The sequence below is a fragment of the Pleurodeles waltl genome, chromosome 8, assembly GCF_031143425.1.
Source record: "Pleurodeles waltl isolate 20211129_DDA chromosome 8, aPleWal1.hap1.20221129, whole genome shotgun sequence".
Lineage (NCBI taxonomy): Eukaryota > Metazoa > Chordata > Amphibia > Caudata > Salamandridae > Pleurodeles > Pleurodeles waltl.
This window is the reverse complement of record NC_090447.1, coordinates 166,418,294-166,444,645: the sequence shown is the minus strand read 5'-3', so window position 1 is coordinate 166,444,645 and position 26,352 is coordinate 166,418,294. Positions and strand designations below refer to the sequence as shown.

General features: G+C 42.5%; 1 protein-coding gene across 1 annotated transcript in view; it reads right to left on the bottom strand.

Annotated features, from left to right (window-relative positions):
* The window catches only part of LOC138249505 (cyclic nucleotide-binding domain-containing protein 2-like), a 611,285-nt gene that overhangs the window by 403,242 nt on the left and 181,691 nt on the right, over positions 1–26,352 (bottom strand). The window contains exons 4-6 of the mRNA XM_069203460.1: positions 26,024–26,132; positions 2,534–2,608; positions 1,009–1,100 (exon numbers count right to left, since the gene is read on the bottom strand). Coding sequence (XP_069059561.1) covers positions 1,009–1,100; positions 2,534–2,608; positions 26,024–26,132 — 276 coding nt within the window. The remainder of the gene's footprint in view (positions 1–1,008; positions 1,101–2,533; positions 2,609–26,023; positions 26,133–26,352) is intronic.

Sequence of the window (26,352 nt, the reverse complement as noted above, 5' to 3'; positions counted from 1 at the left end):
GTTTAGGGTGGGTGGTGGGGGCTCAGGGTAGGTATGTTTTTAGGGCTGGTGGTGGGGGGTCAGGTAGTAGTGATCTTTAGGGCTGGTGGGGACGGGGTAGTAGTGTTTTTACCGTGGGTGGGTGGGTCAGGTAGTTTTGTTTTTAGGGCAGGTGGCGGGTTGGGTAGTTTTGTTTTTAGGGTGGGTGGTGCCATTTTTTTAAGGGGCAGGGTGGGGGTTCAGGGTAGTTATATTGTTAGGGCAGGTGGCAGGGGGTTGGGGTAGTTATATTTTTAGGGCAGGTGGGTGGGTCGCAGTAGTCATGTTTTTAGGGCGGATGGGGGTTGACGTAGTTATGTTTTTAGGGCAGGTGAGGGGACGGGGTAGTTGTGTTTTTAGGACGGGTGGGAGTTGGGATACTTGTGTTTTTAGGGTGGGTGGGGGGTAGGGGTAGTTATGTTTTTAGGGCAGGTGGGGGGTTGGGTACTTGTATTTTTAGGGCAGGTGGGGGGTCGGAGTATTTGTGTTTTTAGCACAAGTGGGGGTCGGGTACTAGTGTTTTTAGAGTGGGTGGGGTCGTTGTGTATTTAAGGTGGGTGGGGGGGTTGGGATAGTTGTGTTTTTCGGGTGGGTGGGGAGTGGCATACCACACATGCCTTTATTAGGCATACTTTTACAACAACGTGGTCGTTGTTCTGACCGTGTTGTTTAGGGATGCGTGATTCTCGCATTAGTTGTTCCATCATACATTTGTTATTGACTAAAATATACCTCTCTTCACTTGACATCGCTGATTTATCAAATATGAACCTGTGATGCTGTCCAACAAGATAGGAAAGGGAACAACAGAAGAAGACAGTACAACTCATACAAATACATGGAAAATGGAAAGGGGGAGACAGACCAGACAACACAACGTTCACTAGAAGGGCAAGTACATGAGGAAAGTGACAGTCTCGTTTCACAGAAGTGCTTATATCACAAGGTGAGGATATATCTTATTTTCAAATTAATTTAAATTGAACATACCATTCATACCAACCAACCTTTGCCAGTTCTTGCTGTATCAGCACCGGGTATCTTGCAAAAGCATCCACTGTCGCTCTCAAAGATAACATGGCCTGCCATGGAAAGAATACACATTTAAATGAACTTTATTGTCTCTTGTACATTAGAGTGCGCAATTCATCCTTTCCGTGGAGTTCAAGGCTCTATGAAATTTCTTAACTCAAACAGTAATTGGCGTTACCTGCCGAATCAAGAATTAAACAAGTGGTATTACAGCATAGTGAATTTCTTCAGACGTTTCTGTGGACCAATTTGCCAGATCCAAACTGTAGAACAATGTCACAGAAAATGTGCTAAAAGTCGGAAATGACATAGAAAAATAGTGCAGAAATATACAGATCACTGTTATTCTTCATTCTTGATGACATTACTCAAAATACTGGGGTAATTGTGTACTGTGCAGTCATGGGTTTAAAGGTCTTCGCTAATAACAGCAGAGAGCCAATCCCCAGGAGTCAAAGAAGAGGAAACAAAAACACATTATCCCCAGCATAAACAAACGCACAATTATTTTCTAAATTCATTACCTTTTGTAATAATTAGACAACAACACCTGGATGCTTTATCTGCAGAAGGATGGTGCATAAAAAAATAACCCTTCCCCTTAGCCCTGAGGGGTCACTCCTAATTTCTTCTCCCATCACTTAACCAAGTGGAGCCATTCACTTACTTAAAAAACACAAATAGCTTACCCAAAAAACACAAATACGTGGAGAATACCTGGAACCTTCAACAAATGCATCCTTTAAAGTAAATGATACCACAATAGCTGTCACATACTTGTGTTTAACATTGCCTTCTGTTGGACCAAAGTATTCAACAAACTCAATACATTTTAGGAATAAAACAAATCGTCTGTGAAGTCTCCCAAATTAAATGCACGGTTTTGAGGTATACTGCGTTAAAATACCTCATAAATGTGTTTTTCTTGAAGTCACCTCCCCTTTCCTTTCAACTGAAGCTCTATCTGCAGAATAACAAACAGTCACAGATAGGATAGTCCCATGTCGGTCTAAAGGGGACCTGCTTCTACTCAAGCACAGCTGAAAAGCCCCGTCTCTTTCAGTCAGATGGCTTGTCGGTGATTTTTGACAGAGCCTTACATCATGTGGACCCTCAATATCTTGAAGCTAGATTACAGTTATATGCACCCATGAGGGAGCTACGCCCCTCTCAATTGGCCTTGTCGCTGGAGCCAAGCATTAACAATCGGTCAAAGGGTGGTTGTTCTTTGGCTTTTGTGGGGCCCACTACCTGAGATAAATTACCTCTTGAGTTGCCCCTTGAAATGTCTGGATTGGCATTTAAGAAAAAATTAAGACTTGGTTTACTAATCTGCTTTAAATTCCTTCCCTATACTCCTAGCGCCGGGATATTCTTCGGAGTATCTATAACGCTTTATAAATTATTGTTGTTGTTGTTAATATTCAACATTTCTCATCCACCTGGTGGCAAACACTTTAATTTCCTGTACTGCCAGCCTTACCAGTTTGACTCCTTCTGACGTTCGACTTCGGGGTGGGCTCGACAAGATGAGCTGTGCCTCCGTGCTGATGACGCTCTTTAAAGAAGCGAGAATTAAAAATAAGTTTCATCCTCTGCAGAGAGACAACACGTGGGTTTGTTTACCCTAACTATGTTGCCACAAAATAATCCTAATGTAGCTGCTGAGCATATAAAACATTTCCTTTAAATATTAACCAGTTTCATCGCTTAACAATGCGCGCAGTATAATTTGGAATACATTTAGGAAGCTTTAGCGTCCTTCAGATGCGATCTTGGCTCTGCTTTAGAAGAGCGTATTTGCACTTTATAAACATTCGGGGACCGTGTTTCTCGCTTTAGAAAATATCCCAGTGTTGTTAGAGGCCCCATGTTCCAAAGCTTAAAAGTAGATTTAAATCCATGCACGCTTGTGATGAGAACCATTTATACGACACCTTCCCAAATCTGACTTTAAAATCTATGATATGTGATGCCTTTCCACATTTAATTGGTCTTGCCTCGGGTAAAACACCTGTACAGTAGTTTCTAATATCACCCAGTGATCTCGAAAGACCTCGCCCTATCGCACATTTGCAATAAAAACGTGAATTCTTTGTGCTAAAAATGTATGTCCATGGGCGTCAGTTAGCTACAAGCATGGGACAGCAGCTGCTACTCTTCTGCCCTGGTTTTTAGTGGGGGCATGGTGGGGTCAGTGCCTTATCTGTGATTGTGCTGCCAAACCCTGTCACATTACCAGGCAAAGGCTGCAGCTCCTTAAAGGTTTCACATCCTTGAAGAGTGATTTTGTTACTGTTTGCATTTCAAGTTTCACTTACTATTGAATTCCTTAAGAGTATTCTATTTTTTTCCAGGATTTGTTTCTGTATTTTTTTTCATGCTCATATTACTAATGTACAGTGTGTACTGCGAAGCCTCTGTCTTCTATGTACCCGTTTGAGTTCAGGTTGTGGATGCTTATATTGGGCTACGACTGAGACCTGTGGTGTTCAGGCTAAAGGCAGTGTGAATTTATCACAGTGGTCGTCCGTGGTTCATAAAGAGGTTCAGAATAATTGAGCATACAATCCTTGGCCTCTTTGTGGAGCGCACACAGCAATTGTCAGGTGTGCCAATGGTAAATGTGATTCTATAAAAAGCCAGTGCTTACAGATGTGTGGGTGCGTTTTGTGTGGGGATGGGAGATGCACAGAGGTAGGTGCAGGAGATAGTACAAAGAAGGTGCTGAAGAGAAACAAGATCAGGTGTGTGATATGATATGAAGAGGGACAGTTTCAGAAAGATATCAAGAGAAAAGGGGGTGTCTAACCAAGAGGCTGGAGAAGAAAGTGGTGTGAAGAACAGAACTAGAATGACTGAGACTCTCCGTAGATCGTTTCCACTACCGCAGACTTCAGTGATATTAAATTCAGTCTGCATAAAATGTTTAAATTACTTTCTGTATCTGTATGTATGTGTGTGTGTGTGTTAGTGTGAGTGCCTATACATATCACAAACGTGCATACAATTTTCATTTTGCCCATTGTAGGTGGCCCCACCATTTTTGGCTCTTGCCCCTTGCGTGTCTCCCCAAAGCACTTCTAGAGATGTCCCTGCTAGTTTGCCCTCTATAGCACTCCTAGCGCTGTCTTTGCTTTGCTTGGCCTCAGATGAAGGCAGGAGCAGAACAGAAAGGAGAGAGTGCTCTAAAAGATTTGTTTATTTTCTGTAATACAAATCTGTAAAATTCTTAAATCCAAAGAGAGGGCCTCATTTACAAGGCCCTAGTGGCACACTGCGTCATTTTTTTATGCTCTAGTGATGCAGTGTGCTGGCCTATGTTTACAATGCCACACAAAGCCACCTTGCGTGGCTTTTCATGGCCTTGCAAATATGGCCCCCTTTCACGCATAACTCTGCGAGAAAGGTTCTTTCCATGGGTGTTGTTGTGGGTGTTCCCACGCAACACCCCTGGAACCTGACGGAATCTGATGCATTCCCAGATTTACAAGGTTGGAAATGCATTAGATTCTTACTCCACCTCAGGGGTGGCATTAAAGTGGTGCAACGGGGAGAAATAACATTATTTCTCCCCTTTTTTCCTCTATGTGTGCTGCACTTTGCAGCACACATAGACAGAGGAAAACATCATTAATGATTGTTTATGTGCAGGAAGGTGTCCCTCCCTGTACATAAACAATCATGTCTGCAACACAGGCACCCTTGCACCATGGCATAACGGTACCTGAGTTGGCGCTAGGCAGCGGTTTGTGCGCCGGCGATGAGGAAAGTACAAAGATGCGTCATATTTTTGTAAATACGATGCATCCCTACACTTTCAAAATGATGCAGCACAGCAAGCTGGCATTCAGCGCCACACTGGGTAATTTCCTAGTAAATGAGGCCCAGAGTGTGTTGAGGGCCAAAGGGTGGAACACCACAGGCCATATCACAGATACAGCGCATTTTCCTTGTTTGCACCGGGCAAACCTTTTAGAAGGTGTGTCCAGTGCAAACAAGGAAAATGCATTGTATTGGGATGAATGCGCAGCCCCCAGGGCAGCCGCAAACTCAGCTACCCTGGGGTCAGCGCATTCATGTGAAAAAAGGAGCAGCTACATTGAAGCCGCTCCATCTGTCACAGTGCAGGCGGTAATCCACCTGCACTTTTAGGAGGGGTTAGTGATCCCTTTGCAGGTGGGTGAAGTGAGTGACTGCAACCGTCTGCAAGAGGATGTCTGGGGGTCCATGCTACCACCTTTGCCCTCTTCAGAAGGCTGCCATTAGGGGGCGCACTGACAGTGCACCACCTTTTAGGTGGCATACTGTCAGTGCGTCGCCTGACAGTTTCTTTGCCTCTGTGCCCGTGCGTATGATACGCTGTGGGCACAGAAGTGAAGGGATTCCCTCATTTGCATGAGGCCACGTCCCCATGCAAATGAGGGAACTCCTCTCATGATACTTTGAGCGCTGAAATTTACACAAATATTTTTCGCACTCGTAATCATACTTATGTTTTAATATATAAAATGTATAACATTGAAATTTAGGTGCAATAAAAAAAGTGCTTCCTTTTTTGGCCACCATCGAGGCCTACACGAAAACGAACAGAATAATGTGCTACCGTTATGTTAGGGGTTAAATTATCTTCTCTAAAACTAAAATGCTGAAATAATATGAGTATTTCTTGTTCTCTGCTGGGCCTGAAGCAGAGCAAGGCCACAGCGCAATGTTATCAGCACAGAATCCCGTGAACGTTTAGAAGAGAAGCATAGAATGTAATGTCAATATCTAATGTCTTTGTAATTGGTTGTTCTTTCTTCGCCTGACTTTTCTAACCAATGGCAAATGTATTTTCTTTTAATATAACAAGACTACACTGAGAGACTCTAGCTCATTCCAGTATTATTCTATTACGATTCTTATTGGAGTAGCTACTTTATGCCTTACCAGATAGTCTACTGACTTCCTGGTACTTTGTTATTTTCTGAGTTTAACTTACCTGTTCTACGATGAACTAATAGCCTGATGGTTTAGTAATTATTTAGTCCAAACTTCTAAACTGTCTCCATCTTCCCTGTTCCTGTCCTGATCCTGACGCTGCTGTCCCCTTGAAGAAGCTAAGCTGACTGCTGTTCCAAGTAGGATAGGTAACTATACCTTTTTGTGTCTTGCTCTTTGTCTTTTGTTTTACAGGTACCAACTGCCGCTTAATTTGATAGCACCATAGTTAAGTGTTTTCTAAATTAGTGTTACTAAAACTTTTGCATGAAGCCCAATATGCTAACGCAAATCAGTGGTTAGTGAGGTAATACTTTCATACTTATGAACAGTCATTGACATATATCTTGAGTTGATTCAATGTATTCAATTACCCTCGCTGAAACATAATTGCTGTTAATTTGTGTATTCTCTATTGAAATTATTGTTCTCGCCACATTCTTTAAGCTTAGATTCTTTCGCCGCTTGGTCAGCCTGTATTGTTTCTTTACATGTATCATTTGGTTTTGAGATTAATATTCGTGACATTAGCTTGGTTAATAGAGGGAAATAAATATTTTAATTCTTAATAGACTCGTGTGGTTATTCGTGATCAAATTGGTCATGGTGTGTTTTTTATTGGCTTTCTAATGATGTATATTGCATTGTTTTGTATTTGGTTTCTTTATGAATGACGTATTCTACAAAGCAGCATAAAAGGTTCATCGACCTTAGAGGTGCATCCGCTTTCTAGTTTATCATAACTTTAGATAGCCGTGCTGCCCTCCCGCAGTTTTGGTAACAGAATTTGATGGTTTATGTCTCTTTGTATTACGTCATTAGTAGCATAAGATAATTGCTTGTATTAATTATTGTTGTTTTTTAAATGATGAATAACATGGAGAAGATGTGTTCCTAAATGCCCCAAATGACTTTCCCCGATCCTTGGAACTTGTCTAAATAGATAGGAGTGTTCTCAACATTTCGATAGTAAGAAAGAATGAAGTAGGTTATGCACTTGCACTGCTTTTGCTAATTTGCAGATTAATTGAGTTATTTGTGAGATTTTAGAGGAGTCGGCGTCCTCCAAATGTAGAAGGAGTTGGTGTACTCCGAAGTGTGAGAGAAGGGAAGTCAGCGAACTTCATGTGTGTGGTGCTTGGTGCTCAAAATTATCTGCGCAGTTGTGGAAATGGTTAACGGACCTCGCAGATGGGTCTAAGACTCCGGAGTATATTAAAAGTGTAGTGAAGACACTTGGGAATTTTGTTGTAATTTCTCTGTTTGGTAGGCCAATCTGGAGTGGTTGGCAAGTCGAGATTGTGAGTTAAATTGAATGACAGATTTTTTGGACTGAGATTTGACAAGTTCTATGTGTACCAGGACAGATCTATTGATCAGCTGAGAGTAAATTTGCGGGTCAAATTTTCTTGTGATTCTGGGGAACTGAGAAAGAAAGCTCTAGCTGCAAGAGCGAAACGCCGTCAGTGAAAATTTCCGTAAGGTTGCCAAAGCAATTGTGATTTCCTTTACCTATAGTAAACAGACAGATATTGCTATTATTTGTATTGTTGAAGTGCTTGCAAATAATTTCGCTTTAGTTTTGAGTGTTTTTGAGTTTACGAGGACAAGCTGCAAGACTTTGTCAGCCACTGTGTGTGTCATTTTTGTGCTGCACTGGGACAGGTCAGTTAATGAGAAGGGTCGCGCACGGATTGGTGGACAATCGTGAAGCGCATTTGGATGAGTAGGTGACGAAGAGGATTGTGGGATAAAAAGTCACTTCCTGATTATTGATTTTTGAAATACATTTGTGAAAATAAATTTTTCAAGGCTTTAAAAAGTGCGCTTAAAGGAGGCGAGTATCTTCCAGCTAGGCGAGGAGAAATTTGTCCGCCAGAAGGTACTCCGGCATACATTGTAATTGAAGAGAAAGGTACCGGAGCCTGCCTTTTGCTAAAACATTGAGTTAAGATTACAGAGAAAGAAGGGTGTTTAGTGTTTAATGAAAATGAAACATTTAATTTGAGAATTCTGAAGAATCTGAGACAGGTGATGTACGATCTAATACCTCAACCAAGTCCAGCTCAGTTTGAAGCATTAGTGGTCAGGGAGCTGATAGCTAGACAACAGGCATTGACATTTGAGCGTAAAATGGGAAAAGCAGAGAAGTCATTGGCAGAAGCTAGGTGGGATAATGACCAAAGACAATGGAGGTTGGAAACCTTACAGTGGATTAGGTTATTTCCTGGTAATTCTCAAGAAAGTGAAAAGGATGCAAAGAAAGCTTCTAAGAAATCTAAAAGGAGTTCCTCTTCAAGAGATGAGGAGCAGAAATCAAAAGAACCTGAGAAGTCTTTGACAAATAATGAAGAATCAGACGATGATGAGATTATTTTTCAGTTATTGAGAAATCATCTGCCACGATATGTGGCTCAAGAAGGTCCGAGTACTACTGGCACAAATCCTACTGCACCAATACCAATTACAGTGACACGGAGTTCGACACAGAACTTAGTGCAGAGTTCTATACAGAATAACATGACAGAGAGTTTCATACAAGTTAATTCTAAAATGACACAGAGTTCAGTACAGACCAGTCCTCCTCTAGTGCAGATACCAATGCAGAGTAGCCTCAATCTACCGAATGACTCTGTACAGTTACCACAGTCCAATATTCCTCGGGTTTATCCAGATGTACCAATTGTGGACACAACTACTAATCTAGTAGTGCCCACTGGACAGGCTTTCCAGAAACCGATGTTGATCCAGACAGGACCAACTTCACTATTGCTGCCTCAAATACAGCCATAGGCAATTCCTAAGTACACTCCTTTAACAGGCATGCAGACAGACATGTCTGTATTAATGAGTCAAAACACTGGTGTTAGGCAGACACCTATGTAGGGACTAGATCAAATCAGGTTTGTGAAACTTGCAAAATGCCTGTGGGAAGACTTAAATACTCTCCTAGAAATAATTGTTCCAGCAGACTTGTGGATCGAGTGTAAGAGGAGTGTAGATTGGCCAACGAGTGAGCCACAGAGAGATTCAGTGCACTATCTCCTGAAGTAATGTAATATTACTATACAGTCATTGAGTTTCTGAAAACAAGAATTTCGCCCAAGAATATTGATTGGCAACGAATAGACAGGACAGCCCAGGAAGTGAATGGATCAATTAATGCTTACTATGAGAGGTTGTTAAAAGCATTTAAACATTACAGTGGTACAGAAACAATTGAGCCGAAAGACATGATTCATTTTGTGTTCAGATTTGTTGAAGGACTCAGACCAGAAATTAGTCAGATGATTAAGAGTCATTTGATTTGTTGGCAGGCAAAGCTGATTGATGAGGTGTTGCAGTATGCGAAATACTGCAAAGATGAGATTGAATTGAAACTGAAAAAGTTGAAGGAAAAGACAATGGTGATGCAGATTAAGGCAGCACAGTCAGGAATTCAGGGAGGATTTCCAGTCCAACAACAGTAGCAGGGAAGCAGTATGTTGAAAAATCAAGGCAGAGGTAGAAGACATGGAGGAATGACAATAAGAAAGGTTAACCACAGTGTTGATTTGAATTATGTAATGATACAAGGAGAGCCACAAGGTAAGAGAATGTTTCCTTGTCACATTTCCAGAGGCGTCGGACATTGGAAAAGACAGTGTCCAATGGTAAATCAGGAAGGTGTTGTTCAACTGATGAATGGTGTCAATACTTTTCAGATTATGAGAGGACCAAGAATGAGAGGTCAAAATCCAAATTTACAGAATAATGTAAATCCGATGCAAGGTTTCCAACTCTTACAGCCCATGCAGCTCATGCAAACTGTACAACCGCAAGTACAACAAGTACAATTGCCCCAGTTACAATAGATGCAGCCACAAGTGCCCCAGATAAAACAGATGCAACCACAAGTGCGGATGGTACCTCCACAACAAATTCAAATGTCTAGACAATTTCAGGTACCACAATCTACTATGGATCAGCAACAGGTGAGGCTTTCTCAAATGGTCACAGGTCAAAAAGTAAACCAGAGTAATAATGCAGTTCACCAATTTCCTTTACACCGTGAAGATGGAATAAACGATGCTTGGGTGTTTGATAGCTCAGATGAGGAGGACTGTGTGTTGGCTGGTTCGTTAGAGGTGAATCAGAAAGGTCCTTATGTTAAGGGAAAAGTGCATGGTCATAAAGTCTCTTTTCTGGTTGACACTAGAGCTACACGCTTGACAGTGAGATCAGCAGAGGTTCCAGATTTACCTTTAAAACGAAAAACCATCCAGATTGTGGGAGTAGCAAATCAATATTTGACAAACCCAATTATAGAACCTGTTTTGGTAAAAACTGGAAAGTCTAGGAGTTTACACAAGTTCGTGGTTTGCGATTTGAGTCCGGTGTCCTTACTGGGAAGGGATCAGTTGTGCAAAACAAGATGTTCAATTACTTGTTCAGACGAGGGTATCAAAATTTAAACAGTGATAACGAGAAGAATCCGATCATTTCTGTTGACAATGAGCCAGCGTTGACAGAAGAATTTCTACTGATTAGTTTTGATGAGCCAGAAAACAATGAGTCAGAAGTCGAAGAACCTCCTTTGATTAATTTATTTCCAGTTTTTGATGTGAAAGAACTTCATGTTGATTTACAGAAAACTGTTACATCTAAAGTTTGGGATCTTTCAGGGAAGGACATTGGGTTAATAAAATGAGTAGAGCCAGTTAAAGTCTCAATTAAGCCCAATGCAGTTTTCCCTCAGACTCCACAATATCCAATACCAATAGATGCAATCAAGGGTGTGAAACCCTTAATTGAACAATTTGTGGAGTAAGGAATTTTGAAAGAAGTGTTGAGCAGTCCATGTAATTCACCAATAATGGGTCTGAGAAAACCATGTGGGCAAATTCGACTTGTGCAGGATTTGAGAAAAATAAATGACATAATGGTCAAATGTTGCCCAATTGTACCAAATCCAGCTGTGATTATGTTTCAGATCCCATATGATGCTGAATGACTTACTGTGATAGACCTATGTCAAACATTATTTTCTGTGCCTCTTCATGAGTAGGGTTTTAAATTTCTTAATAAGTCTATTGTCGGTGCAGAATACCACAAGGGTTTTCAAAGTCACCATCCATTTTCAACCATATCTTGAAAAAGAATTTGGAATCATTAGTGATGCCTTACCAGTCTACTTTGGTACAATATATCTATGATCTACTGGTTGCTTCCAGGACAAAGGAAGGGTGTAAATATGATACAATTGCTTTGTTAAACTTTCTGGGGGATAATGGTCATAAAGTGTCTCCGTTTAAATTACAATACTGTCAGAAAGAGGTGAAATACTTAGGTCATTTGATTGAGAAAGGAACTAGGAAAATATCCAGGGAAAGAGAAGCTCCACATTTTGCAAATGCCAATACCAAATACACAGAAAGACGTGAGGATGTTTTTGGGAATGGTTGGCTACTTCCGCCAATGGATTCCAAAGTTTGGAGAACTTTCAAAACCCCTACAGAAATTGACACATAAAGATTTTTCTGATCCTTTATCGATGGATGCAGCTTGTAAGAAAGCATTTATTGATCTGAAAGAGAGTTTGTGTCAAGCTCCAGCTTTAGGTATGCCTGATTACACAAAACCCTTTCTACTGTTCTCTCATGAACGTGATACATGTTCTTTGTCTGTCTTGACTCATACTCATGGCGGTGTGAATCACCCAGTGGCACATTTTTTGGCCACTTTGGATCCAGTTGCAGCAGCCTTACCAGGATGTTTGCAGACCATTGCAGCAGTAGAGCAGAGCCTCGCTCAGAGCGAGAGCATAGTGATGGGTTATCCTCTCACTGTTATGGTTCCACATTCAATTGAGATTTTGCTTGCTAGGTCTAAAACCCAGTATCTGACCAGCTCTAGGCTGATCAGATATGAGACCGCAATCTTGGGGGCTTCTAATGTTACTATTAAAAGATGTACGGTGCTTAACCCAGCAACCTTACCGCCGAATGAAAATATTATCACTGACAAATTGGATAACCCTGAACATGATTCTTTGGAAATTACAGAATTATGCATGAAACCCAGAGTTGACATTAGTGATACTTGTCTGGAAGAGAATGACAAAATTATTTTCTTTGATGGTTCCTGCCTGAGAGATAATGTAGGTACTCTGAGAGCAGGATACTCAGTATATACTGTTGCTGCTAAACTGGAAGCTTCATGGCTTTGAGGAGTGTTTTCTGCACAAGTGGCTGAATTGGTAGCTCTTACTAGAGCCTGCCACATTTCAACTCAAATGAAAGTCACAATTTTCACAGAGAGCCAAAGTGGATTCGGCATTGTTCACAACTTTGGCCATTTATGGTCACCTAGGGCTTTCCTTACCTCTTCTGGTTCACCAATAAGACATGGTGAAAGAATTAATGAGTTGTTACAAGCCATTCAAATGCCCGAAAGGGTTACTGTGGTGAAATGCAATGCACATCAGACATCACAAGATTACGTGTCAATGGGTAAAACATATGCAGATCAAGACGTAGAATTTTGAGCCTTGAACAGCATATCTTTCAAAGGAAACTGGAAATTGTTGCCTGACAATTATGACATTTATTCAAATTTTACCATGCAAATTATTGACACTTTAAAGGAGTTAAAGACTCTTCAAGATAACATTTCTAAAGACGAGTGCAGAGAATGGCAAAAGCTAAAATGCACCCAGAGGGATAATAATATCTGGGTTACAGGAGAAGGAAAGGTAGTATTGCCTAACAGTTTACAGACTCAAATGGTCAGATACTATCATGGACAAGCTCATGTAGGGAGGGATGCTATGGTCCGATGTTTTAAGCAACACTGGCTTAGTCCAAAGTTTAGACAGGTTGCTGAAGCAATTTGCCATAGGTGCAATGTTTGTCAACAAATGAATGTTGGGACAGTGGGCAATATGGGACATATTGGCATGGCTGGAGGACTATTTAGCAGAATGCAAATGGATTTCCTTGAGATGCCTACGTGTGCTGGTTTGAAGTACTTGTTGGTGATTGTGTGCATTTTCAGTCATTGGATTGAGGCGTACCCTACACTGAGAAATGACAGTCTTACAAAGGCAAAATTACTGCCTAGGGAGTTAATTCCTCGTTTCAGGTTTCCAGTCTCTTTGGAATCAGAAAGGGGAAGCCACTTCAACAATGAAGTGATTAAGTTGCTATGTTCAGTCTTAAACATTGACCAGAACCTCCATTGCAGTTACCACCCAGAAGCTTCAGGACTCGTAGAACAAATTAATGTCACTCTGAAATCGAGATTGGCAAAAATGTGTGCATCCATGAATCTGAAATGGCCAGATGCTTAGCCGTTGGTTCTGATGTCAATGAGAAGCACCCCTGACAGGAAAACAGGTATGTCACCCCATGAAATCCTCATGGAAAGGGCTGTGAGATTGCCAGCTGTACCTACAAATGCTCTTGTGAACATTACAGATGATATGGTGGTAGAATACTGCAAGGGTCTAGCTGATATGGTTCGATCTTTCTCTCATCAGGTGGAACCTACCACACTACAAGCGCCTCAAAGCCAAGGACACAACCTAAAGGCTGGTGATTGGGTTGTGATACAAAAGCACGTGAGCAAATCAAGTTTGGAGCCTCAGTGGAAAGGACCATATCAGGTGATAGTGATCACTATCACAGGTGTAAAGTGTGCTGGGCTTCCAAACTGGATCCACGCAAGCCACACTCAGAATGTAAATGATGCAACAGAACAAGAAGAAGAGCTGTTGAGATTTCTGGCTCCTAAGCATATTCCAGGACAAGAAAGAGAAAGAGAAGAGCTGAAGACTGTGCCTGAACATACTCCAGTTGACTCACCCACTCCTGTGTCAGACGAAGTGGAAGGCATCCTGGAAGATGAGGATTAAACATCCTCAAATGAAACAGTGAGTGAGCAAGAACCTGTTCAAACTGAACCCGCTCATAGGATGGCATCAGTTGCAAAAGGTGGTCTGGGTAACAAGTGACTGACCCCAGCAGAAAAGAAGTTGAGACAGATCCAAGCCTAAACGGTTTGACTCCTCCTGAACCGGTTGCGGGAACGTCAAAGGAGAAGAATTCATGTCCAATACTGAAGAGAGCATTGACAAAGAAACCTCTGAAAGGTGACAACTGGCCAGAGACAAATTCAAAGAGCGAGAATATTAATGTGGTGCCACCAATTCAGGAAGGAGTTGACTTAACTAGAGGAGGAGAACTGAGTGAAGGTAAAACTAGCAGTGTTTGAATATTGCAAAGAAAAATAGTTGCCAATAAAAGATATTCAGGTCCTGAATGGCCATATGCAACTCCGAACGAGTGGCAAGAAGAATTTTTCTAATTTTTGTTTTGACAGAGACATTGCTGGTCTATATTTTGGTACATGAAAAGGAATGAGTCTTTGTTGGGAAATCTATGCATTTGAAAATGAAAGAAAACAAGAGACTTTGTAGAATTTTTCCTAAAAAGTCTTTGATAAACTGATTTGAAAAACTGCTACTTCATTTTTGATAAGCTGCTAAACTGATTTTGACAGCTTTACCGAACTTTGACAAAGGGTCCCGAAAGTGTGAATGAAAATGAACTTTTGAAAAAAACTAAAAAAATTAGGAGGGATAGAAGATTGAAGAATTTTAAAGTTAGTTTTTGTCTTTCGTTTTTGTGTTTTTGATTTTACTGCATAGCCATATACCTGTATTTTTTTGCTTTTGCTTTCTGATTCCTTACAGACCACGGGTGACATTAATAATCAACACACTAGTAACAGATGCTGTAAATATATAGGTATTGGTTTGGCAATCATTTGTGCAGTTGTATGCTTGTTGCTGATTGTGAGTGTGACTGTATTTGATTTGAATGGAGCCAACCATACCATAGCCTTAGATACAACCACCACTCCTACAGAATTAATTCCTATTCTTTCAGTATTAGATAGGTTTAAAATAGATGAGAAATACTTACACGAAAAGGGAGAACTTTCTTCTAACGTCTTTTACCACTTATTGCGAGAGAATGTTGACACTATGGATGCGAGAAATTGCTATGTTTGCATGAAGATTCCAGCCTCTGTTGAGGAGGGAATTTCATATCACAGTCTGCCATTAACATATGGCATAACTTGCAGTCTTTTACTAACAAGGATATAATCAAGAGATTATACAATATTCCTTCTATAACTATGATCTTGTGTTTTCCTTTCTTCCCGTAATTAGATACTTAAGTAAAGTAGCTAAGGATAACAACACAGTATTAGTGAGAAGGTTCTTTGACCCTACCTTAACATTTGGGACAGTGTATGCTCATTGTAATAATTTAATTTGCTTACTAACACCTGTTGAAAAGAGTTTCTTAGAGCACACTGAGGAAAGAAAGAGGGCGATGTAGGCTAAGATAGATAAGGGAATGGTTCCATGTAGTCCTAGAACAGATCATGCTTATACTGACATTACTAAACAGGGGATATTAGCTTTAGATGCCCAACATGTAGGCCACAATCTTATTTTGATAGCATATATGTGGGAACAAGTGAATGTAGGCATGTGTTTTTGTTTCTGAGTAAATGGACATTCATGTTAAATGGTCAAGATCCAGCAATGCTTGGTATCTATTACATCTGTGGGAAAAATGCCTATTACCATCTTCCTAGAGGATGGTATGGCACATGTTATGTGGGAGTAGTCTTCCTGAAAATGTACCAACTTGATGACTTGAGCAAATTTCTAAACTTGACTGAATTACAACCTAGACACAAGCAAGCTGTGACAAGAGCTATGACTCTTCAGAGCCGCCTGTGTTAGACATTCTTTTGGCAAAAGAAGGCGGAGTTTGTAAATTGATAGGTTCAGGTAACCTTTGTTCCTATATACCAGACAATAGTAAAGCAGTTAGAAGCTTGATTAACAATTTAACGAAACATGAATCTGAACTAAAAGTACTAATAGAACATACTATTTAGGAAAAGGCTGGCAAATGAATTGCATCATTGGGAAATTGGCTTGGCAATCTGGGAGAAGGGTTTTGATGAAATTAGTGAAATGGGTTTCAATCATTGTGCTTTGTCTAATTGGAATATGGGGAATGTACAAATTGTTTAAAGTGATCAAAAGAAGAAGATTTAAAACGAATCAGAGGAGAGTAGAATTTCAAATGGAAAAATTATATGGGGAAAATTGAAGGGGAAATAAAATTTACAGAACTGTGCAAGAATCAAAATTTTAAAATCATGCATTGAAATAAATAAATGTATTTGGGGCTTATGTGTGATGACATATGTAGTCATCAGAGGAGAGATTGTGAGCACTGAAATTTATACTAATATTTACTTCACGTTGTATGCGTTTATGCCCCTCCAGCCTCTCTGCGCACAGTTCTAAATGACCTTACCAAAATACTCCTGGGTCTGCTTCAGGGGACTACTCTGATAGGAGGAGATTTTAATGTGGTCCTCGACCCCCAGCGGGACATGTCGGGACCTCCACTGCATCATAGGCAGGCGGCAGCCTCCAGCCAAATGAATTGGATGGCATCCTTAGGGTTATGCGATGCATTGAGAATCTGGCACCCACGACAAACCCAGTTCACATACACCTCAACGGCACACCAAACACATTCTAGGATAGACCTCATCGTTTTTCCAGCTACAGACTGAAGCCAGCTCACGCATATTGAGATCCTTCTGCGGCGTATCTCTGATCATGCTCCGCTGCAGCTGGTGCTGGGTGCAGCCTCGGCAGTGACCTGCCCACTGTGGCACATGAATGCGTGGTACTTACAGCATAAACCCTTTGCCCAAGAATTACAAGAAGTTATTCAGGAATACTTTTCTTTCAACGCAGCTATGGTCCCCTCAGCGGGTACTTTGTGGGGAGCAAGTAAGGCTGTAGTAAGGGAGGTGGCGAAGGGACTGGTCCACGACCTGGAAAAATCCCAGAGGTGTTACCTTTCGAACCTGTAAGCACGAGCCCTCCATCTGGAAGCTAATCAATCCACACAGTCCACCCAGGAACTGAATCAGCAACTCATTCTTGTGCAGGAGGAGATACGTGACCTCTCCTTGGAGGCAGCAAGACACTTACGGCACGCCTCCACCACACAGGTATATGGGTGGGAAGACAAAAATGGGAAACTGCTTCATTGGCTGGTATCACATCATCATGCATCTAGAATTGTCCCAGAAATTAGTACCATGGGGGGAAGTGGTCACCAGGTTACAAGAGGTAGTGGATGCCTTCGCTTCTTACTACAGCGACTTATACAAAGCATCCTCGATGATCATCCCAGAACACACTCGACAATTCCTAAACAACGTTCCCTTCTGGAGTTACCACTGATGGATAGAGATAGCCTTGATGAACTGATAACGGGGGAGGAAATATGTGCAGTGATTAAGTCACTGGGGGCCGGGAAAACTCCTGAACCCAACGGGTTTCCGCTGGAATTTTACAAAATGTTCCAGGAAGGGTTAGCACCTCATCTGCAGGCTCTCTATGAGGAAGTGGCACAAGTTGGGTCCTTTCCAAAAGGAATGGACACGGCCACCATAGTGGTGCTCCCTAAGACGCAGCTGCCGACCAGGTCTTGCGCAAACTACAGACCAATTTCCCTTATTAATAACAACAGAAAATTCCATGCCAGAATTCTTGCGCCCCGCCTCAAGAGGGTCCTGCCACTTCTGATTCACCCTGACCAGTGTGGCTTCATGACCAACCGGAGTATGCATCATCGTATACGTCGTCTTCATGTAGCCTTGGCTCGACATCGCCACATCCCCTCTGACTTAGCACTCCTTTCTATTGATTTCAAAAAAGCCTTCGACGCAGTGGACTGGGAATACTTATGCCTGGTACTCATCCGAGCGGGCATGGGGCAAAGATTTTGTTGAATGGTCCAAGCTCTATACATTAATCCAGTGGCCCGGGTTTGGGTGAACAATATGTTGTCCTCCATCTTCTCTATTGGCCAGGGGACCCGGCAGGGCTGTCCCCTATCTCCACTACTATTTGATTTGGAAATGGAGCCTTTGGCTCATCTGATTAGGATGGACCAATTGTACCGCAGGTGGAGCTGGGATCGTACTTATGAAGATTGTATGGCATTATAGGCAGGTGACATCTTACTGTCTATGGCGGACCCCAGTGAAACCGGCCCGCAAAGCCTTCAAGGCATCGGGCTTGCAAGTGAACCCGGCTAAGTCCATACTGGTGCCACTGGCCCCCTCACAGGATTGTTATGATTGGCAGACTCGGATCCCTATCCGGTAACTGAGTTTTGAGTACTTGGGTGTCTGGGTGACTCTTCTGCCTGAGCTAACATAGGTACTGAATATGACCTCACTGGCATCTCGGGTAAAGGAAGACTTGGCGAAATGGCAATCCCTGCCATTAAATGCTTTGGGCTGGGTGGCCTAATACAAAATGATGATTTTGCCATGGTTTTTGTATGCTCTTCAGAACTTCCTGCTTCCAATCCCTCGCTTGTGGTTTTGGGCCTTAGAACGAGTAGCAGTCTCCTTTCCTTGGAGCGGCACAAGACTTTGCATTGCGCTGCAGTATTGTCAAAGGGGTAATTATGACAAGGGGGATCGGCATAGTCAACCTGCAGTTGTACTAATGCAGCAGACCCCCCGATGGCATGGTACTTGGCTGAAGGAATCAGCTGCCTTGCGGGGGTTTGGAGGGTGGGATTTGCTGGGCATATCATTGTTGGAAGATGTGTGGAGGGGGGAGCTGTGAGAACCTTTCAGGACCTACAGGTGGTCCACCAACTTGCCCACACACAGTTTTATAAATACCTGCAACTCCGACATGCCCTTCATGTACATTTCCCACGAATCAACATGATACCAGAACGCAGCCTGCTAAAGGCCAGGGTGCTGATGGGGGCTTTGGGGAGGGGGGTTATTCCCAGCTCTATACAATGCTAATCAACAACACTCCAGTTGACCTGGACCATCTGCGGGCCAGCTGGAAGGGTTGGTTGGGTCCCCTGGATGAGGCTGACTGCAGGAATGCACTGATGGCACCTAGATTGATTAAGATATCGTTCAGATTGAGGCTGATACAACTGTATTTTCTGTATGGGGCATATCTCTCTCTGGTGCAAATGCATCAGGCCGGGCTCCGATCTTCCCCCCACTGCTCAAGGTCTATTGAGGGCCCTGCAGACTTTTTCCATATGGTAAGGGGATGCCCCCAAATTGTGATTTACTGGCAAATAATTTTTCAAGAACTGCATGCGGTGGTGGGCTGGGGCAGCAGCTATTGACGATATTGGCCTTATTAGGTGTGATGGAAGGGGCTTGGGGTTTGAGTGCAGAAAGAACTTTTGTGGGTACTGCGCTCATGGTAGCAAAGCAAGAGATTGCAGTTTGTTGGAACTCCCCCAGCACACCGTCCCTTCTGGGGTGGAGCAGGGGGGTTGACTGGTGTGCTAGCCAAGAAAGATCAGTTTATAAGGCGACAGGGTGTCCATGCAAGCATGTCAAAGTGTGGTGGGGAAATGGCTGGGTCTACTGCCATGAACTTTCAGAGACACAAAAGACTTGGGGTTTGCAGGTGTGGACCAACTCTGTGTTTTTGGGTTAAGTCTCAAGATGCAAGTGTACCTACATACAACAAATCCTTCTTTTGTTGTCGATTCATGTCTTTTACCATGTGATGTCTTTTCCTGTATCTTCAAAAAAGCAATAAAATTGTTTATAAAAAAAAAGAAATGTATGCTGATATTCTTCTCACTCGTAATCATACTTATGTTTTAATATAAGATGTATAACATTGAAATTTATGTATGACACAAAATGTGCTTGCTTTATTGGGCACCATCGAGTGTGAGGCCTATACGAAAACTAACTGAATAATGTGTTAACGTTATGTTAGGGGTTAAATTGTCTTCTGTAAAACTAAAATGCTGAAATAATATGAGTATTTGTTGTTCTCTGCTGGGCCTGAAGCTGAGCAAGGCCACAGCACAATGTTATCTGGTATTGAATGTTCCTAGACTGTAACAGTTGTATAACTAGCTCTTTTGATTTGTACAAAGTTATGTTTCTAACTCTTGTTTTCGCCTGAGGATTCACACCATCATATCCTGTTCCTACTGTTATTAAATGTTTGTAACATCTTTGGGACTGCCAAACAAAAGAGTCTATTGAAACCGGACAGAAGAAGACTTCGATGATACCTTTGTATAGTTTGAAAATACATGAATGGAGAAGTGACAAACCAGAACCCTGTGAACGTTCAGAAGAGAAACATAGAATGTAATGTCAATATCTAATGTCTTTGTAAGTGGTTGTTCTTTCTTTGCCTGACTTTTTTGACCACTGGTAAATGTATTGTCTTTTAATATAAGAAGACTACACTGAGAGTCTCTAGCTCATTCCAGGATTATTCTACTACGATTCTTATTGAAGTTGCTACTCTATGCCTTGCCAGATAGTCTACTGACTTCCTGGTACTTTGTTATCTTCTGAGTTTAACTTACCTGTTCTATGATGAACTAATAGCCTGATGGTATAGTAATTATTTAGTCCAAACTTCTAAGCCGTCTCCCTCTTCCCTGTTCCTGTCCTGATCCTGACGCTTCTGTCCCCACTGATGAAGCTAAGATTGTGTCATGCTCTTTGTCTTTTGTTTTACAGGTACCAACTGCCGCTTAACTTTATAGCGCCATAGTTAGGTGTTTTCTAAGTCAGTGTTACAATTTTATTTTCATGAAGCCCAACATGCTAATGCTAATCGGTGTTTAGTGAGGTAATACTTTCATACTTACTGTTAGAAATTGGGTTTCTGGTTGGCTAGGGTATGCACCTCAGCCAGGCAGAACCTACCCACTCGAGTCAGGGCAAGGGACTTACACGTCCAAGATAACCCCTGCTCACCCCCTTGGTAGCGTGGCACGAGCAGTCAGGCCTATCCCAGAGGCAATGTGTAAAGCGTTTGCACAACACACCGAACACATGTGACGCACTATCCCCACCACAAAGGAAACACAACTCCAAGTTATATGAAAATATACTGTATTGTACACAACGCAATTATTAGACCAAACTACACATCTCCGAAGTATCCTGCTACCTTAGCAGTTGTCAGAATGTTACACATTAGTTACTCTGCAATTCAAGCAGTAGTCACATATAAGACACAGGTTACTCAGTATTCTGCAACATAAACAGTAGTCAGGAAACACATTATTACACCAAAGCACTTGTCATAAGAATATCATAAACACCCATAGTAGGAACATTATAAACCATGTGGCAAGTCATAAAAACATATTAGTATGGTATTCCCATAATAGGACCATTTGCATACATATATAAAACATCATCAACCTAGGTAGGTAACATATACATCACAAAGTCTTTAAAAGAAACTATGTTATATGTTGTCCATTTCAAAATACCTGGTCTGATGATAAAGGCACCTCCAATGCCTGGGAAATGAAAACAAGGGCCCCCTGGCACTCCTCTGTGCTCAACAGGGGCCTCTGCTATCCTTTGAGGCAGAGGGGGGCAGCACAAACCTCCTCTGTTCAATTGACGGGCCCCTCCAGGGTCCCGCAATCACTGGGGGCCCCTCACAAGGGGGGCCAAAGTCCACAGAATAGCACCCCCTCCGATTAGTGAAGGGCCCCTCCTGGGGCCCGCGATCTCTTGGGGTCCCCCCCGGGCCTCCACTGGCCCTCCAAGTCGGGGGGCCACAGAACTGGCACTGGCCCACGAGGGGCCAACAAGGGGCTTGCGGCGCGGGTGAGGCTGCCGCCCCGCCTGCAGATTGACGAAGAGCCCTCCTGATGTGGAACTCTTGTAAGTAGGCAGAGCCTTCAAGAAATAAGTATTGATGAAGTCTCCTGCATGAACAGGTTTAGCAAAAAGGACTGAAGAACTCTGCCCCACAGAAAGGAAATCTATGACAGGTGCTCTGTAAACATATGCAGACCCTGGGTGCCTTGGCTGACTAGCTGAGAAAAAATACATCAGTTCTACCATGATCAAGGGAAAGAGCATGGTAACTGTGCAGATTAGACTACCCTTTATTGGAAGTGCAACACCACCTTGGCCTGGTAAACTAACAAATGTAGAAGTTCTCAGTGTGAGAAAAGAGGGCTGATTGCAGAGGCCCCCTAACTTTTTGCCCCCATTTTCACTTTTTGCTGGTGTTTTCCAGACTCTGATGGTGCCCTGGGAACTGCTAACCAGTCCCAGGGCCTGTGCTCTGTATAAAATGACTATGCAAATTAGGCTAATTTTAATTAGCTAAGTCAACCTACCTTTAAGTCCCTAGTATATAGCCTTGGCATGTAGGTTTAGGGACCCCACATTGGTGGCACACCCATATGGGCACTGCTGAGGTTCCTAGTGTCATTTTGAAGGCAGGCCTTCCTTGCAGGCTGCTTTTAAATTAAATTTACATGTGAATACGACTTTGGAATTAAAAGTAGTTCCAAAGTCTAAAACTACCTTATTTTTAAATATACGTCACCCCCTAAGGTGTGCCCTATGTGCCCCTAGGGCTGGATGCCAGGTAACTATGAGCAGGGACCTTATAAAATAATTTTAGAAGCCCTGGTGAGGTAAAACAGACAAATTCGTTTTTCCCTCATTGTAGTGAATGGCCTCCATAGGCTAGAATGGGGAGACTTTATTTTAATTGATAAAGTCCCCTTAAGTGTCAGACATCTTATGTTTGGTATCAAATTAATTGTTATAATAAATCCCACAACTTACAATTGTTGGATTTAATATAACTTGTTCAGGTAAAGAGTTTTACACTTTACCTGAAAAGTTGCCAACTTCAGCCCTGCAGTGTTTTGCTACTTTGCTCTGATTGGCCAGCCCCAGGCAGCCTGGCCAGACTGCTCTGATGAGGTGTGAAGCGGCCTGAATCAGCACAAAGGGATATGCCTGGGGGAGGAGATCTTCCCTCAGCAGATGGGGAAGCAGGAAGGGAGGAGGGCTGCCAAACTGGTCTTCAAAGGCAGGGAAGGACATTTCGAGCAACCTATCACCTCCCTCACATCTTGCAAACCCAGACAATTAGGTGCTCCCCTGATTAGATAAGGAGAGGGCAGGAGAAGGGTGTGTTTAAGATTTTTAGCCACACTAGTGGGTGGGTACAGCCAGATGTAACCTCCAAAAATCACTTTCAGCTGTGATGGATTTTTGAGGAATGTTGCTCCCTGGGGTTGATTTTTGCCACACTTCCCAGGAAGTGGTCATCACAGGGGGAAAGACCCTGCACTCGATTGGAGAACCAGGATCCCCCTGTTTTTCACCCAGGAGAAAGGATAAAACTGGCAGATCTGCACCCACACACCAGATCCCTACCAGATTTCAACAAGGAAGAACTACAGAAGGACTGCCCTGCTGGACCCCTGACCTGCATCTGGACACTGCACTTTGGAGGACTGCACCAGCTGCACACTTGGACTTCACCACAAGAAGGACTTTGCCTGGCTTCAACTGGAACAAGGAGGGACTCCCTGTTTGCTACAGGTGGAAAATTGCTAACCAGAGTCCCCTGCACCAACTCCTAAAGAAAATGACCAGCTGACCACTGTCCAGTGGCCGTTTTGGAGTTTTCACCAGGTGCATTCTGGAAGTTGTAGTCCACACATTCAAGGAGCATCTCAGAGCTTCTAGAACCTTGGGGTGAGCTTTGGACCTCAAAAGAACCTTAAAACAACATCTGGAAGAAGATCCAGAAGTTTGGAGAACTTTTGGAAAAAGCTCCATAAAGGGGCCGACTCGCCGCAGCAACTCTAGCAGGCTTGCCTTAACCGCGACCCGGCCTGACTTGCAGGTTCGTCCCAGTGAAGAAAATCTCCAAAAAAGTGACTAAGTCCGAACATAGAAAGTTAACCAGGGCTTCCCAGGCAATGTATCCGAAGAGGGCACTAGGGACATTGGATCAAGATACAGGTTTGCCCCAGTCGAAGGATTTTCATCTCGAAAAAAACAACTAAGTCAGAAGATAAACATCTCCACCGAGGGATCCTGTGACGTGTATCTGAGGAAGAGTTCCAGGAGGTCGGATTGGACTGGTGACTTGGTCCTGCTGAAGAAAATCTTCAAGAAAACGACTATGTCCGAAGGTAAACTTTTGACCAAGGCCTCCTGTGAGCTGTAGCCGAGCAGGGCTCCATCGCGGACGGCTTCAAACTTTGACTTTGCCATGGTCGAGGTGCGACCAGATGACCAGATTGGCGCTAATCTTTTTAAGAAAGCATTAATTCTTTATAAATTCATATGTCTGGTTCCCCTTATCCATTTTGGTGTCATTTTAAAGGCAAAAATATAATCTATATTTATAAATTGTTGTTGGATTTTTATTTTGTTTTGTGTTTTACTTATTTATTGTTTTGTGATTTTTAAATGCTTTACACATATGTCTCCTACGTTAAGCCTTGTCGCTCGTTGCCAAGCTACCAAGGGTTGAGCTGGGTTTAATTTATTGAGACCTAACTGGACCTAAGTGGAGGATGGTGGCCTATTACTAAATGTAGATACTTACCTGCCTTTACCAGTAGCCCATTTTCCAACACTCAGGGATTAAGGAAGAAATCACAACCAAGAGAGCTTTGCTGATTTTAATGAAAATGCCTGCTTGTCATTGCTGTCCTCTGGAATGCTGAAAACAGGATCATCGTTATGCATGAATATCATCACAAAAATATTGAGATTTCGAAAGTTAGTGCATACTGGGAAGAATATAAATACTATTCCCAAATTCACATGTATGTACCACTGGGTATGTATAGTTAGGTCAGCATTCCAAAGGGAACACCTCTTTTGTTTTGCTAATAACTTGCCCCAGTTTGACGAATCTACACAAAACTTTCCAAAAAAGTGTTCTTTGTTGTCTAATTTGTGCATGAAAAGTTGTGGGGTGATCCGTCAAATAGGGGCCAAGAAATAGAGGGGTCCCAAAACGCAAAATCCTCATTCATTTTATGTAGTCTTCTTTAGGGAGGGCAACAGCAAACACTGCAGAGTTGAATTACAACCAATTTGGCAGGAAGCGAGATCTTAGTCCAAGAGCATCTTGTAGGAGCACCAATTTAGAACTAGAGCATTCTGATTGACCCATGTAGCGTTATTTCCCTTGGGCCAATTTGCTAAATGTTGCTGGAAGCCATCACAGGGCTCACAGACTTAGGGCCTGATTTAGAATTCGTGGATGGGTTACTCCATCACAACGGTGACGGATATGTCGTCCGTCAAAATCTAAATCCCATTGGATGTGACGGGATTTAGATTTCAGTGGACGGGCTATCCATCACTGTTGTGCCCCTAGTCCCCTGTCCTGAAGTAAATTAAAAGTAATAATAATATATCAGGGTAAGCTAGAGACCAATATTTAAAAAATTGGCTATTTTGACACAATCCTGAGGGACTCCGCCTGGATCCAAAAAAAAAGTCAGCCTGGAATGCATTATTCAATTTTAAGCCCCAAGGAGCCCACCACTGGGGGTGCATTATTTACTTAAGGGGAGGGGACGCAACCCTCCCTGAGCTATCACAGGCCCCAGGGAACCAACCCCAGGGCTGCATTACATAAGGTAAAGGGAGCATGCCCCCCTAAGCCATTATAGGACCAGGTGAGCACATCTGGGGCCAAAATGCCAAAACAAGAGGAATGGGCCCCCCGAGCCGTTAAAGGCCCTCAGGACCCCATCCCCAGGGCTGATAAATTTAATGGAGGGGACGGTGACCCCCTCCTGAGCCACTGAAGGCCCTGGGGAGCCCACAGAAATTCACCAGTTAAAGTTAGGAGAGCTAGCTATAAATTGTGTCCCCACCAGGCTCCTTGTTACAAGGAATCCTCTCCAACACCTACTTTTGCGTACAGTCTCAAATCATTCCCTCCCAACTACATCCTATTCCGCCTTCTCCTACCTACAGCATTGTTTCTTAGTAAGGTTTTTCAATGAAAAATACATGCATTCATTTCAGGTTTTAAAGATCAGCAAGAATGGCACTGTACCTGTTTTTTAGCTTTGAAAGATGATAAGTCAAAAAGAAGGGTGTCCGTCTCTGTACTGGCTCCAAACTCAGCAAAGGACAACAGTTTAGCTCTGGATGCAGCATAGTCTCTATAGTAATAAATATAATAATCACCACTGCAGAATATTGGTACGAAGGCAACAGAGATTAGGAAACAGTAATCACAGTTTCTGCTATACCAATCTACTGATCCACATTTAATGTTATATAGGTGCAAGTATTGTGCTTATGCTCACTACTCTATCCTTTTATCGAGCTGTTGAGTTTGAGTCTTAGTTCATTCACAGTTTTAAAAGATACGGCACTGTA